The 14,671-nt window shown below is 27.2% G+C and overlaps 1 protein-coding gene across 1 annotated transcript; it reads left to right on the forward strand.

Annotated features, from left to right (window-relative positions):
- Positions 1-11,225: 11,225 nt before the first annotated feature.
- Positions 11,226-14,473, forward strand: LOC145749971 (phosphatidylinositol 3-kinase catalytic subunit type 3-like). Its single transcript, XM_082565872.1, has one exon. It carries the CDS (start codon positions 11,486-11,488, stop codon positions 14,231-14,233), a length of 2,748 nt encoding a protein of 915 aa, XP_082421998.1. The 5' UTR covers positions 11,226-11,485; the 3' UTR covers positions 14,234-14,473.
- Positions 14,474-14,671: the final 198 nt, after the last annotated feature.

The raw sequence follows: 14,671 nt of genomic DNA on the forward strand, positions 1-14,671 counted from the left end.
ATATGTTTTAAGATAATGGTATAAATTATGTACTAATTTGCAAAATTAAGCTTAATTTTAAAAATGTGCCAATTCGTAATTCTTAATTATGTGCCAATAAGTTGTGGAATGTTAAGGGTAATGATATGTTTTAAGATAATGGTATGTATAAATTATGTGCCAATTTGCAAAATTAAGCTTATTTTTAAAAATGTGCCAATTCGTAAAATTGAGCAATTCTTAATTATGTGCCAATTTGCAAAATTGAACTGATTCTTAATTATGTGCCAATAAGTTGTGGAATGTTAAGGGTAATGAAATGTTTTAAGATAATGGTATAAATTATGTGCCAATTTGCAAAATTAAGCTTATTTTTAAAAATGTGCCAATTCGTAAAATTGAGCAATTCTTAATTATGTGCCAATTTGCAAAATTGAACTGATTCTTAATTATGTGCCAATAAGTTGTGGATTGTTAAGGGTAATGATATGTTTTAAGATAATAGTATTCATTATAAGCCAATTTGCAAATTTGAGCTTATTTTTAAAGATGTGCCAATTTGTAAAATTGAGCTAATTCTTAAATATGTGCCAATTTGCAAAATTGAACTGATTCTTAATTATGTGCCAATAAGTTGTGGATTGTTAAGGGTAGTGATATGTTTCAAGATAATGGTATAAATTATGTGCCAATTTGTAAAATTAAGCTTATTTTTAAAAATGTGCCAATTCGTAAAATTGAGCAATTCTTAATTATGTGCCAATTTGCAAAATTGAACTGATTCTTAATTATGTGCCAATAAGTTGTGGATTGTTAAGGATAATGATATGTTTTAAGGTAAAAGTACGAATTATGTGCCAATTTGCAAATCTGAGCCTATTCTCAAAAATGTGCCAATTTGCAAAATTGAGCTATGTTTAAATAATGTTTAAAAATTAACAGTTTTTTATTTTTTTTCAGATTTTTTTTATTAATATACTTTTTAAATGTTTTGATATATTCCAACAAGATGTGTGAATTGCCAGTGTGCCAATTTGAAAAATGTGTCAATTTGAAAAATATGTATGATATGGGAAGATGGAAGAATCTGAAAAATTTTAAAATGTGTTAAAAAAAATATTGCAAATTTAATAAAAGGGCAATACTTGGAAAAAAATGTGTCAAATTATTATTAAATGCACAAAACCTAATAATAATTTTTAAAAATGTGTCAAAAGTATAAAAATGCTAATTTGGATTAAATGTGCTATTAAAAAAACAGGTCCAATAAAAAATGGTCGTTTTTAAATAAAGTTAAAATATATATGCTTTAACACATCCTTAAAGTATCATTATAAAACTGGTTGATTTTTTTTTTTTGCTTTTTTTTAATATTTTAAAAATCAGTGATTAATGCATAAAGTTTAATTTGTTGTATGATATAAAAGCAATACAATAAAACCGCTGGTTAAAAATATTTTTTTAAGTTTTTAAATTTTCAGGATAATGTAAAGATTTTTCTAAATATAATAGTTTATATATCGTAAGTTTAACCATTAATCACGTTTAAAAAATCACATAAAAATATAAATTTTGGATAACATGATTTATCTATAGCGCAGTGATAATTTAATTTTTAGGTAAGTTTTTTTTAATTTACAAACGTCTCCGACCTTTCTACAAAAATCACATTGTTTTTTAAATAAAATATTTAAAAGTGCAACTTTTTAAAGTCTTTGTGATCTAATCATGGCATAAAAATATTTATTTTTATTTTATTTTTAAAAACACTTTTACCTTGATATATATGTATTTATTATTGAATTAGATTTTAAACACTAACATCAATTTATTATAATAAATAATAATAAAAAAATTAAAACAAATAAATAAATAAAATGACGTGACACTATATAAATTACATTAGGATTATAAAATATTTGGAATCACTATTTTTTATAATTATCCGCCCAAGCAAAATTCTCTGCTACTCTCTGCCAGGTCTCTGGCTGAAAGATGGTGGTTTTAAAACATGCCACAAATATTAATGTTAACACTAGATTGATTTGATAAATAAAATATGGTGCGAAATCATTTGATTATTTTTAAAATTAATTTTTATTAATAAATAAAGTTATGCATAAAATTTACCTAATAAAGAATATTAACTATTTTATTAAATCAAATATTAGTATTAAATTAGTAGACTAAAAATGTATTAAATTATTGAACTAAGAAAATTTCAGAACAAAATTATTTTAAAAGTTTTAAAATATCAATCTTTAATTTTTCAATCAACAAACAAGTAATTTAATATACCCAACAAACAAAAATTGATTTTTTTACTTAGTTTTAAGTTGTTGAAATTACAATATACATTAGACAATGTTTTAAATGCCTAAAATTGATTTTTAATAAGTAAACAAGCATTTGAATATAATAAACAAACAAAAATTATTTTTTGAAAATGTATTTTAATTACTAATATAATAAAATATATTATACTAAATTTTGATTGCTCAATATCGAACTTCAATTTTTTATAAACAAACAAGAATTTAAATATAATAAACAAACAAAAATCCATTTTCGACTTATTAATATTATATTATATACCTGACCAAAATTTGAAAACCCAATAACGATCTATAAATTTTAATAAATAAACAAGCAATTAGTAATAATTAAATTATGAAAAAAGGAGGATTGGGACACAATAATATTATAAACAACATACTAAAATTTTAGAATTTATACTAGATTTATTTGAAAAATAAAAACTAGATTTATTTGATAAATAAAATATGACTCAAAATTATTTGATATTAAATTTTAAATGCCTAATATAAAACTTTTATTTTTAATAAACAAACAAGAATTTATTTATAATAAACAAACAAAAATTAAATTTTTAATCCATTTTCGAGTTATTAATATTATGATATATAACTGCCAAAATTTGAAAACTTAATAACGATCTCTAAATTTTAATAAACAAACACCTATTAATTACTTATTAATAATATTTAATTTATTAAAATAGGAGGAGTGAAACACAAAATGATAATAAACAACATACTAAAATTTTAAAAATTTATATACACAAAAACAAAAGTTATTCGATTTCAAAATTCGGATTAGTAAGAATAAAAATAATAACTAGATTTATTTGATAAATAAAATATGGTTCGAAATTATTTAATTATGTTTAGCATAAAATTTTATAAATAAAAAAAAATATGCATACACCTTAACTAAGAATATTACATATCTTTGATTTTTAATAAACAAACAAGCATTTAAATATATTATGCAAATAAAATTAATTTTTCAACCCAGTTTTATGTTGTTAATATCAGGATATACACTATACTAAATTTTAAATTCCTAAAATTAATTTTTGATTTTTAATAAATAAACAAGCATTTAAATAAAATAAACAACCAAAAATTATTTTTTAAACATGTATTTTAATTACAAATATTATAAAATACATTTTATTAAATTTTAAATGCCTAATATTAAACCTTTATTTTTAATAAACAAACAAGAATTTAAATATAATAAACAAACAAAAATTAAATTTTTAATCCATTTTCGAGTTATTAATATTATGATATATAACTGACCAAAATTTGAAAACTTAATAACGATCTCTAAATTTTAATAAACAAACACCTATTAATTACTAATTAATAATATTTAAATTATCAAAATAGGAGGATTGAAACACAATATGATAATAAACAACATACTAAAATTTAAAAAAATTATATACACAAAATCAAAAGTTATTCGATTTCAAAATTCGGATTAGTAAGAATAAAAATAAAATTATACATACAAAAAATATTTTTTTAGCCGAGTTTTAAGTTGTTAATATCAGGATACACATTAGACTAAATTTTAAATTCCTAAAAAATATTTTTTTAGCCGAGTTTTAAGTTGTTAATATCAGGATACACATTAGACTAAATTTTAAATTCCTAAAAAATATTTTTTTAGCCGAGTTTTAAGTTGTTAATATCAGGATACACATTAGACTAAATTTTAAATTCCTAAAATTGATTTTTGATTTTTAATAAAGAAACAAACATTTACATACGATAAATAAACAAAAAATATTTTTTAAATATGTTTTTTAACTACTTATACTATAAAATACATTATATCAAATTTTAAATACTTAATGTCAAACTTTAATTTTAAATAAATAAACAATAATTTAAATATAATAAACAAACAAATATTAAATTTTTTATCTATTTTTAAGTTACTGCTATCATAATATACAATAGACCAAGATTTAAAAAAGTAATACCAATCTTTAAATTTTAATAAATAAACATCTATTAATTGGTAATTCGTGATAAAAATTAAAATTTTAATTCATTTTTGAGTTACTAATATTATGATATAAAAATGGCCAAAATTTAAAAAATAAATAAAAATCTTTAAATTTTAATAAATAAACACCAATTAATTAGTAATTAGTGATAAAAATTAAAATTTTAATTCATTTTTAAGTTACCAATTTCATGATATACAAATGGCCAAATTTTAAAAAATAAATAACAATCTTTAAATTTTATTAAATAAACACCTATTCATTAGTAATTAGTGAAAAAAATTAAAATTTTAATTTATGTTTGAGTTACTAATATTATGATATACAAATGGCCAACATTTAAAAAATAAATAACAATCTTTAAAAAAAAAAAAAACGACCATTTTTATTGGACCTGTTTTTTTAATAGCACATTTAATCCTAATTAACATTTTTATACTTTTGACACATTTTAAAAAATTATTATTAGGTTTTGTGCATTTATTAATAATTTGACACATTTTTTTCCAAGTATTGCCCTTTTATTAAATTTGCACAATATTTTTTTAACACATTTTAAAATTTTTCAGATTGTCCCATCTTCTCATATCGTACTTTTTTTTTCAAATTGACACATTTTCACACATCTTGTTGGATTATATCAAAACATTTAAAAAGTATATTAATAAAAAAAATCTGAAAAAAAAATAAAAAACAGTTAATTTTTAAACATTATTTAAACATAGCATTATTTAAACATAGTTCAATTTTGCAAATTGGCACATTTTAAAGAATTAGCTCAATTTTGCAAACTGGCACATTTTATAGAATAAGCTCAGATTTGCAAATTGGCACATAATTTATCTCATTATATTAAAACATATTATTACCCTTCACAATTCATAACTTATTGACACAAAATAAAGAAATAGCTCAATTTTGCAAATTGGCACATTTTGAAGAATTAGCTCAATTTTGCAAATTGGCACATAATTTATTTCATTATATTAAAACATATTATTACCCTTCACAATTCATAACTTATTGACACAAAATAAAGAATTAGCTTAATTTTGCAACTTGGCACATTTTTGAGAATAAGCTCAGATTTGCAAATTGGCACATAATTTATTTCATTATATTAAAACATATTATTACCCTTCACAATTTATAACTTATTGGCACATTTTGAAGAATTAGCTCAATTTTGCAAATTGGCACATTTTTGAGAATAAGCCCAGATTTACAAATTGGCACATAATTTATACCACTATCTTAAAACATATCATTACTCTTAACAATTCATAACTTATTAACACAAAATAAAGAATTAGCTCAATTTTGCAAATTGGCACATTTTTGAGAATAAGCTCAGATTTGCAAATTGGCACATAATTTATCTCATTATATTAAAACATATTATTACCCTTCACAATTCATAACTTATTAACACAAAATAAAGAATTAGCTCAATTTTGCAAATTGGCACATTTTTGAGAATAAGCTCAGATTTGCAAATTGGCACATAATTTATACCATTATCTTGAAACATATCATTACCCTTAACAATCCACAACTTATTGGCACATAATTAAGAACTACCTCAATTTTGCAAATTGGCACATAATTAAGAACTAGCTCAATTTTGCAAATTGCCACATAATTCATACTATTATCTTAAAACATATAATCATTACCCGTAACAATTCACAACTTATTGGCACATAATTAAGAATCAGTTAAATTTTGCAAATTGGCACATTTTGAAGAACAAGCTCAGATTTGCAAATTGGCACATAATTCATACTATTATCTTAAAACATATCATTACGCTCAACAATCCACAACTTGTTGGCACATAGGTAAGAATCAGTTCAATTTTGCAAATTGGCACATTTTGAAAAATTAGCTCAATTTTGCAAATTGGCACATAATTTATGCTATCATCTTAAAACATATCATTAACCTTAACAATCCATAGCTTATTGGCACACAACTGAGAATTAGCTCAAATTTGCAAATTGGCACATTTTGAAAAATTAGCTCAATTTTGCAAATTGGCACATAATTTATACCACTATCTTAAAACATATCATTACCCTTAACAATCCACAACATATTGGCACAAAATTAAGAACTAGCTCAATTTTGAAAATTGGCACATTTTTGAGAATAAGCTCAGATTTGCAAATTGGCACATAATTTGTACTATTATCTTAAAACATATCATTACCCTTAACAATCCACAACTTATTGGCACATTTTGAAAAATTAGCTCAATTTTGCAAATTGGCACATAATTTATACCATTATCTTAGAACATATCATTACCCTTAACAATCCACAACATATTGGCACATAATTAAGAACTAGCTCAATTTTGCAAATTGACACATTTTGAAGAATAAGCTCAGATTTGCAAATTGGCACATTTTGAAGAATTAGCTTAATTTTGCAAATTGGCACATAATTTATACCAATATCTTAAAACATATCAATACCCTTAACATTTTACAACTTGTTGGCACATAATTAAGAATCAGCTTAATTTTGCAAATTGGCACATTTTTAAGAACAAGCTCAGATTTGCAAATTGGCACATAATTCATACTATTATCTTAAAACATATCATTACCCTTAACAATCCATAACTTATTGGCACATAATTAAGAATCAGTTCAATTTTGCAAATTGGCACATTTTGAAAAATTAGCTGAATTTTGCAAATTGACACATAACTTATGCTATCATCTTAAAACATATTATTAACCTTAACAATCTACAACATATTGGCACAAAATTAAGAACTAGCTCAATTTTGAAAATTGGCACATTTTTGAGAATAAGCTCAGATTTGCAAATTGGCACATAATTCGTACCATTATCTTAAAACATATCATTACCCTTAACAATCCCCAACTTATTGGCACATTTTTAAGAATCAGTTCAATTTTGCAAATTGGCACATTTTGAAAAATTAGCTGAATTTTGCAAATTGACACATAACTTATGCTATCATCTTAAAACATATTATTAACCTTAACAATCTACAACATATTGGCACAAAATTAAGAACTAGCTCAATTTTGAAAATTGGCACATTTTTGAGAATAAGCTCAGATTTGCAAATTGGCACATAATTCGTACCATTATCTTAAAACATATCATTACCCTTAACAATCCCCAACTTATTGGCACATTTTTAAAAATTAGCTCAATTTTGCAAATTGGCACATAATTTATACCATTATCTTACAACATATCATTACCCTTAACAATCTACAACATATTGGCACATAATTAAGAACTAGCTCAATTTTGGAAATTGACATATTTTGAAGAATAAGCTCAGATTTGCAAATTGGCACATTTTGAAGAATTAGCTTAATTTTGCAAATTGCCACATAATTTATACCATTATCTTAAAACATATCATTACCCTTAACAATCCACAACTTGTTGGCACATAATTAAGAATCAGCTCAATTTTGCAAATTGGCACATTTTTAAGAACTAGCTCAATTTTGCAAATTGGCACATAATTTATGCTATTATCTTAAAACATATCATTACCCTTAACAATCCACAACTTATTGGCACATAATTAAGAATCAGTTTAATTTTGCAAATTGGCACATAATTAAGAACTAATTCAATTTTGCAAATTGGCACAAAATTAAGAACTAGCTCAATTTTGAAAATTGGCACATTTTTGAGAATAAGCTCAGATTTGCAAATTGGCACATAATTCGTACCATTATCTTAAAACATATCATTACCCTTAACAATCCCCAACTTATTGGCACATTTTAAAAAATTAGCTTAATTTTGCAAATGGGCATATAATTTATACCATTATCTTAAAACATTTCATTATCTTTAACAATCTACAACTTATTGGCACATTTTTAAAAATTAGTTTAGTTTTGCAAATTGGCACATAATTTACAGTATTATTTTAAACCATATCTTTTTCCTAATGACTTCCAACTTATTGGCACATAATTAAGATTCTCACATTTTGCTCACATTTTTTTAAAATTGTCATGTTGCTTATTTAAAAAGCAACCAGGCAATGCACTTACAAAACCAGCTTGCAATTTTATGGCAATTCGGGCAAAATTTTTATGTAATTATTACAAAGAGACAAGATACTATCATACTATGCCATATAATCTACATACAACATATCTGCAATGCACTAATGACTAACTGACTATCAGACAGACATAACAGGATTAATGGTCTGTTTGTAGTGACAATCTAAAACGTTAATATTACTTTTAATCCTTTACTATTGATTGGCACATTTACTAGCATATTTCGCAGATTGACACATAATTTGTGATATTTTTTCAGATTGGCACATTCCATCTTGGCACATTTTTTAGCACATGTGCCAAACGAACCCGCACCCCATATTGCTATTCGGCTATTTATCTATTCAGCTACTCTAACACTTTGCGTCACAAACTTAACTTAATTATGCAATCTCTCTTTGAACTAGCAATGTAATATATTTTAATTTATCAAGTTTCCTCTTTCTTTTCTATTATTAACTAGTTTTTAACATTTATATTCAATTACTCTATATATGTGGCCCCCGCCAGTTGGTGGTTGTTTATTATTTTTGTGCATTGTATGTGATATACGTTTTGAAAGGCCATTCTGCCACGTTCTTTCTTTAGGTAGGTTTATTTCGGTTGGTCACTTTATCACATGCAATTTATCGTGACCAGTTCACATTTTCCGCCAGGGGGGGGGGGGGCGATAAACAGGATTTGATGAACTGATGAGTGATTGCTGCGGGTGAAGTCTTTTTCTTTCGTACAAAATTTAAATTGTCTTATTGGGTTAACTAAAACTCCAGGTATTAACTAATACGTCAGGGATAGCTCATTGGCGTGCGAAATTAAATTTGCGACAACACGGTATTACGCGGAAATAGTTTAAGGGTCTATAAAATTAATATAAGTCAGTTAGTAGTGTTAGAAAAAGCCGTAATTTTAACTTTAAGGGCCAAAATTTAACTTTTAGGGGCAAAAATTTTACTTTAAAAGTTTACACATTTTCGGTCAGGGCATGGGCGGCGTTCGATAATACAGATCCCATTTGTGACAGTCAAAGGAGCACAAAGAGTAAATTGGTTTTTCCCAATTTTAATTTAAGTCAATAGATTTTTATTTTACAATATTTCAGTATGTAAACATCTCATGAAATTGCAAGCTTTTAAGTGAAAAAAGTGCTAATTTAAGGTATCATTTTTTTGTATATATCTTTAACCTCGATGTGGGAAAGTCGAATGCGCGACTTACTCCAACCCAGTCTCGAGTTGCCTATGGCAGTTTGAGATATAATAGTTTAAAAAAATTGCCCAACACTTATGCTGCTGATTAAGTGCTGGCTCAGCAGGAATTCATACCGTTTATAGCGCCTTACTCAAGGGCCAGTCTGGAAAGTAGGGCAGTGTGCACGCACAAGATTTTTTTTAGTAAAAAAATGCATGCCTGAAATTAACGTTTTGCACGCCTGGTTTTTTAAAAAAAATTGCGCACATGCAATACTGATGCGTTGTGGTAGCATTTTTAGGCCAAATTTAGGTAAAACACACAAATAAATCACGTATAGACCGAAAAATTTAATACGCGTGCACATGCGGTCACGTTTTTTTTTACGCTTGCATGCACGAGATCTTGTCGAAAACTGCCCTACTTTCCAGACTGGCTCAAGGGCACTTTAGCATGAGATACGTGGGACATTTATGGTAACACCTGTGGCATGCATTGAATTGCATCAATTTTTTGGTCGTATGCGTTTGACTGTTTGACAGCATGATGTGTTGGTTGATTATGCAAGCAAGTTTTTTTTTAGTTTGTTAGTTGTTGTAAAGAGAATTAGAGAAGGGCCAGTATGCAAAAGAACAAGAGCGTGCATGCAGGATATTTTTTTTAAGGAAAAAAATACACGCCTTAAATTAACGTTTTGCACGCCTAAATTAAACGGTTTTAAAAAAATCTGCGCACACACAATACTGACTCCTTGTAGTAGCATATTTAAGTAAAACACACAAACATAAATTATGTGAATTCCACTTAGTTCACCTATTGAAAATATATATTTGACAGATCAACGGATCAAACGGATTAATGAATCGAGTTTTATTAACTAAATTAAATATATATATACTAAATAGATACATAATTCGAATATATATTTAACGGATATTTCATTAAACAAAAAGGTCGAAAACTGCCTTACTTTCCAGACTGTAAGAAGGGTGGCATCAATAAGAAGACCAACTTTCAAAAATAAAATTTTATTTTAATTGTATAACAAAAATTACCATAAATGGTATTACTAAAAAATAACAGGCCCATATTAAATACAGTAAACTGGTAAATAAAATTTTATTATTTTTATTAATTTTAGTTTGATATTGGTCTTTCTCGATAGTATTGCCGCTTAGATATGTAACCTGTCATAGCTCATTGTTGTAAATCTGCTAATATGTTAAAATTTAGATAAGTGCAATAAAACATTTTTAAAGAAATAAATGTAACAATTAAACCAGAAATGATAAAATGTATTAAAGTTTTAAACGTTAAAGCTAAATTAAATAAATTTTTTTTTCAAAAAAGTATTTTTAAGCACAAGAATAAGAACTTGTCCAAAGATGATCTTGATGTTTTAGAAACTGTTATTTTCATAAGGTTATAATGCATTGCAGAAAGTCTGGCCATGTAAATTAGTGATAAAACATTAAAAAAACATTTTTAGGTTATTTTATTTAAAATTTCAATTATTTTATGTATTCTGTGGTGGTATCTGGATCAGGATTTTGCTATTTAGCATTGAAAATATTCTAATTGTATACTTTATTTTTTAAGAAAATAAGTAATTTTTAAAAATATAATATGTTTAATTTATAGATATAGTTCTTTAAATTTTTATTAATCAAATGTCTAACTGGAAAGCTTCTTTAAGCAAGTGTCGAAATTTTTTACTTGCAATTGAACTTGTGGGCCTAGTTGGAGTATATTTTTACTACAAAAAAATAGAATCGGACATTAATTATCGAGAAAAATTACATGCCAAACAAAGCAAGGTTTTGGAATTGTTTTATAAAGCTAATGAATGGAGTGGTAATTTAAATATTCGGCAAAGCGATTTAAAAAAATTTAAGTAAAAACAACTTTAATCATGGCTGACAATGCCTCTAGTTTAAGTGGAACACAAAGTGCAAGAAATCCTATTCCTGATCGATTTCCTTACATATATAGTTGTGATTTGGATATTGAAGTCTCGATTAAAATATGTAGCTTGGAAGGGCAACGTCCAAACCGTAGTTTTCAGAAACTTTTAAATGATTCAGATTTAAAGTTTTGTAATTCAGGGAAAGTAGAAGATCAGTTAAGCAGTCATATGTTTACAACTGTTCAAATATTTGAAGATGGAAGACCTGTCTGTTTACCTGTGCAGACAGCTTACAAACATCATGTTGCTACCCCTGGAAGAAGTTTACACTCTTGGAATGAATGGATAAAATTGCCTATGCGATACAGTGACTTGCCGCGTTCTTCTTTAGCTGTGATAACAGTATGGGATACACATGGCCCTGGTAAAAAAATACCTGTTGGTGGTACTTGTGTTTGTTTGTTTGGAAAATATGGAACTTTTAAAAAAGGCAGACATGATTTGTGCATCTGGCCAGATCGAGCTGGTGATGGTAGCATTCCGACATTAACACCTCATAAACCACCTTTGCAAGGTAATCAACAAATGACCAGACTTGCAAAACTTGCGAAAAAACACAGGGAAGGTCACATGACTAAAGTTGACTGGCTTGATCGACTTACTTTTCGAGAAATTGAAGTCATAAATGAACAGGAGAAGAGAAAGCAGAATTTCATGTATCTCATGGTTGAATTTCCGAGAGTCTTTTACAAAGAAACTGATTTTACAATTGTTTATTTTGAAAAAGATGGTAATGAGCCTGTACAAATTCGAACTCACCCATCACTTGTTGTAATTCCAGACCATGAACTTGTGGCCACTAACCTTGTTGAGGAAAAACATCATAAACTGGTGAGATCTTTAAGAACTGGTCAACATGATTTAAAACCCAACGCGGTGGTTCGTGATCAATTAACAAGCATTATCAACTATCCCATATCTAGACAACTAACGGAAGAAGAAGAAGATCTTGTTTGGAAGTTTCGCTATTATTTAATGCAACACAAACGGGCATTAACCAAGTTTTTACGCTGTGTAAAATGGGAACGTGAACAAGAGAGCTTAGTTGCATTACAACTGTTAGAAAAATGGGCCCCAATTGATGTAGCCGATGCCTTGGAATTATTATCACCAAGTTTTCAAAATCCAACTGTTCGCAGATATGCTGTCAAAATTCTAAGCCAGACCACTGATGAAAATCTGTTACTTTATCTCTTGCAACTTGTTCAGGCTCTTAAATATGAAAATTTTGATGATATTAAGGAGAGTTATGACAAGATGTTGCGCTTAGAAAGTCAGCATTCTTTGAAATCTCGATCTTCTTCACAAAGTCATGACCATGACCCCACCTCACCTGGTCATCAACATGACCTTCAACCTTCTTTTTTAAAACTGTCTTCGGAAAGCTCGTTACTAAAATCTACCCACCAAGTGGCAAACAATCTCGATCTTGCAACATTTTTAATTGAACGTGCTTGCAAAAACTCAGTCCTAACAAATTTTTTTTACTGGTATGTGTTAATTGAATGTGAGCAAATAGAAAATACTTCTGACAAAGAACATAAAAAGATTCCAGACATGTATATTACTGTTCTTCGGAGATTCAGCACCGCATTGTTAAAAGGTACCCGCCAATGCAAACTTCGAAGGTCTCAGTTGTCATGGCAACAAAAATTTTTAGATAAACTTGTTGATTTGATGAAGGCTGTGCATCGGGACAGTGGCAATCGAAAAAAGAAAATCGAAAAATTAAGAGCAATGTTGATGTGCGATGATTCTACTGACCCTAAAGAAGCTTTTAACTTTAAAAATTTTGATTTTCTTTTGTTGCCACTTGATCCTGAAGTTAAAGTCAATGGAATTCTGTGTGAAAAAGCTACCCTGTACAAAAGCAATCTTATGCCTGCTAAATTAACCTTTACAACAACAACGGGTGGAACTTATACAACTATTTTTAAACATGGTGATGATTTGAGGCAAGACCAATTGGTTTTACAAATTATAACTCTAATGGATAAGTTATTGCAGAAGGAAAATTTAGACTTAAAGTTAACACCATACAAAGTGTTGGCTACAAGTTCAAAGCATGGTTTTGTTCAACACGTTGAATCCCAATCTGTTGCTGAAATTTTGGCCACAGAAGGTTCAATTCAAAACTTTTTTAGAAAGCATCAGCCGAGTGATTCTCACCAGTATGGTATAGATCCGGATGTAATGGACACTTACATAAAAAGCTGTGCTGGATATTGCGTGGTTACGTATTTGTTAGGTGTTGGAGATCGTCACTTGGATAATCTTTTGTTGCGCAAAAGTGGGGCGTTGTTTCACATTGATTTTGGGTACATTTTGGGAAGAGACCCTAAACCCTTACCTCCGCCAATGAGGTTAAGCAAAGAGATGGTTGAGGCTATGGGTGGAATTACAAGCACACATTATCAAGAGTTTCGAAAGCATTGTTACACTGCTTTTCTTCATCTTCGGCGACAATCAAACTTAATTCTTAATTTGTTTTCTTTAATGACTGATGCAAGTGTTCCTGATATTGCCCTGGAACCAGACAAAACTGTTCGAAAAGTTCAAGAGAAGTTTATGTTGGAATTAAGCGATGAAGAAGCTGTTAGAAATTTTCAAGTTTTAATCGATGAAAGTGTCAGTGCATTGTTTGCTGTTATGGTAGAACAAATTCATAAAATGGCTCAATATATAAGAAAGTAAAAATTAGCTAAATGTGGTCTTTATTTTGCTATAATTTGGGATTGTGCAATTACTTGTTTGTTTTAAATAGTTTAAAAATGTGTTTTTGTGTATTTATATGATATTAAATTAATTTAGAAACTCAATATATAAATATAAAAACAAATTTAACATATTTAAAATACTAATTTTTTTGCAAATTTAGCATTTTTTATTTACACCCAGAAGAATCTATTTTTCCAAATTATGTTATTTGTTATAATTTATTGTAGTTATTTCTTATGGACTTGTAAATGCTTTAGTATTAAATATTTTTGTTATATTTGCCAGTTTGTTTATACTTGAGTTTAAACATTAATAAATTTACTGTGTTATTTTAAAATATTGTAGAGTGATTTTTACAAAAATTGTATGCTTTTCTTCGTATTGTATTTGGTTTTATTCTAAGCTTAAAAACTA

Source organism: Corella eumyota, chromosome 4 (assembly GCF_963082875.1).
Source record: "Corella eumyota chromosome 4, kaCorEumy4.1, whole genome shotgun sequence".
Classification (NCBI taxonomy): domain Eukaryota; kingdom Metazoa; phylum Chordata; class Ascidiacea; order Phlebobranchia; family Corellidae; genus Corella; species Corella eumyota.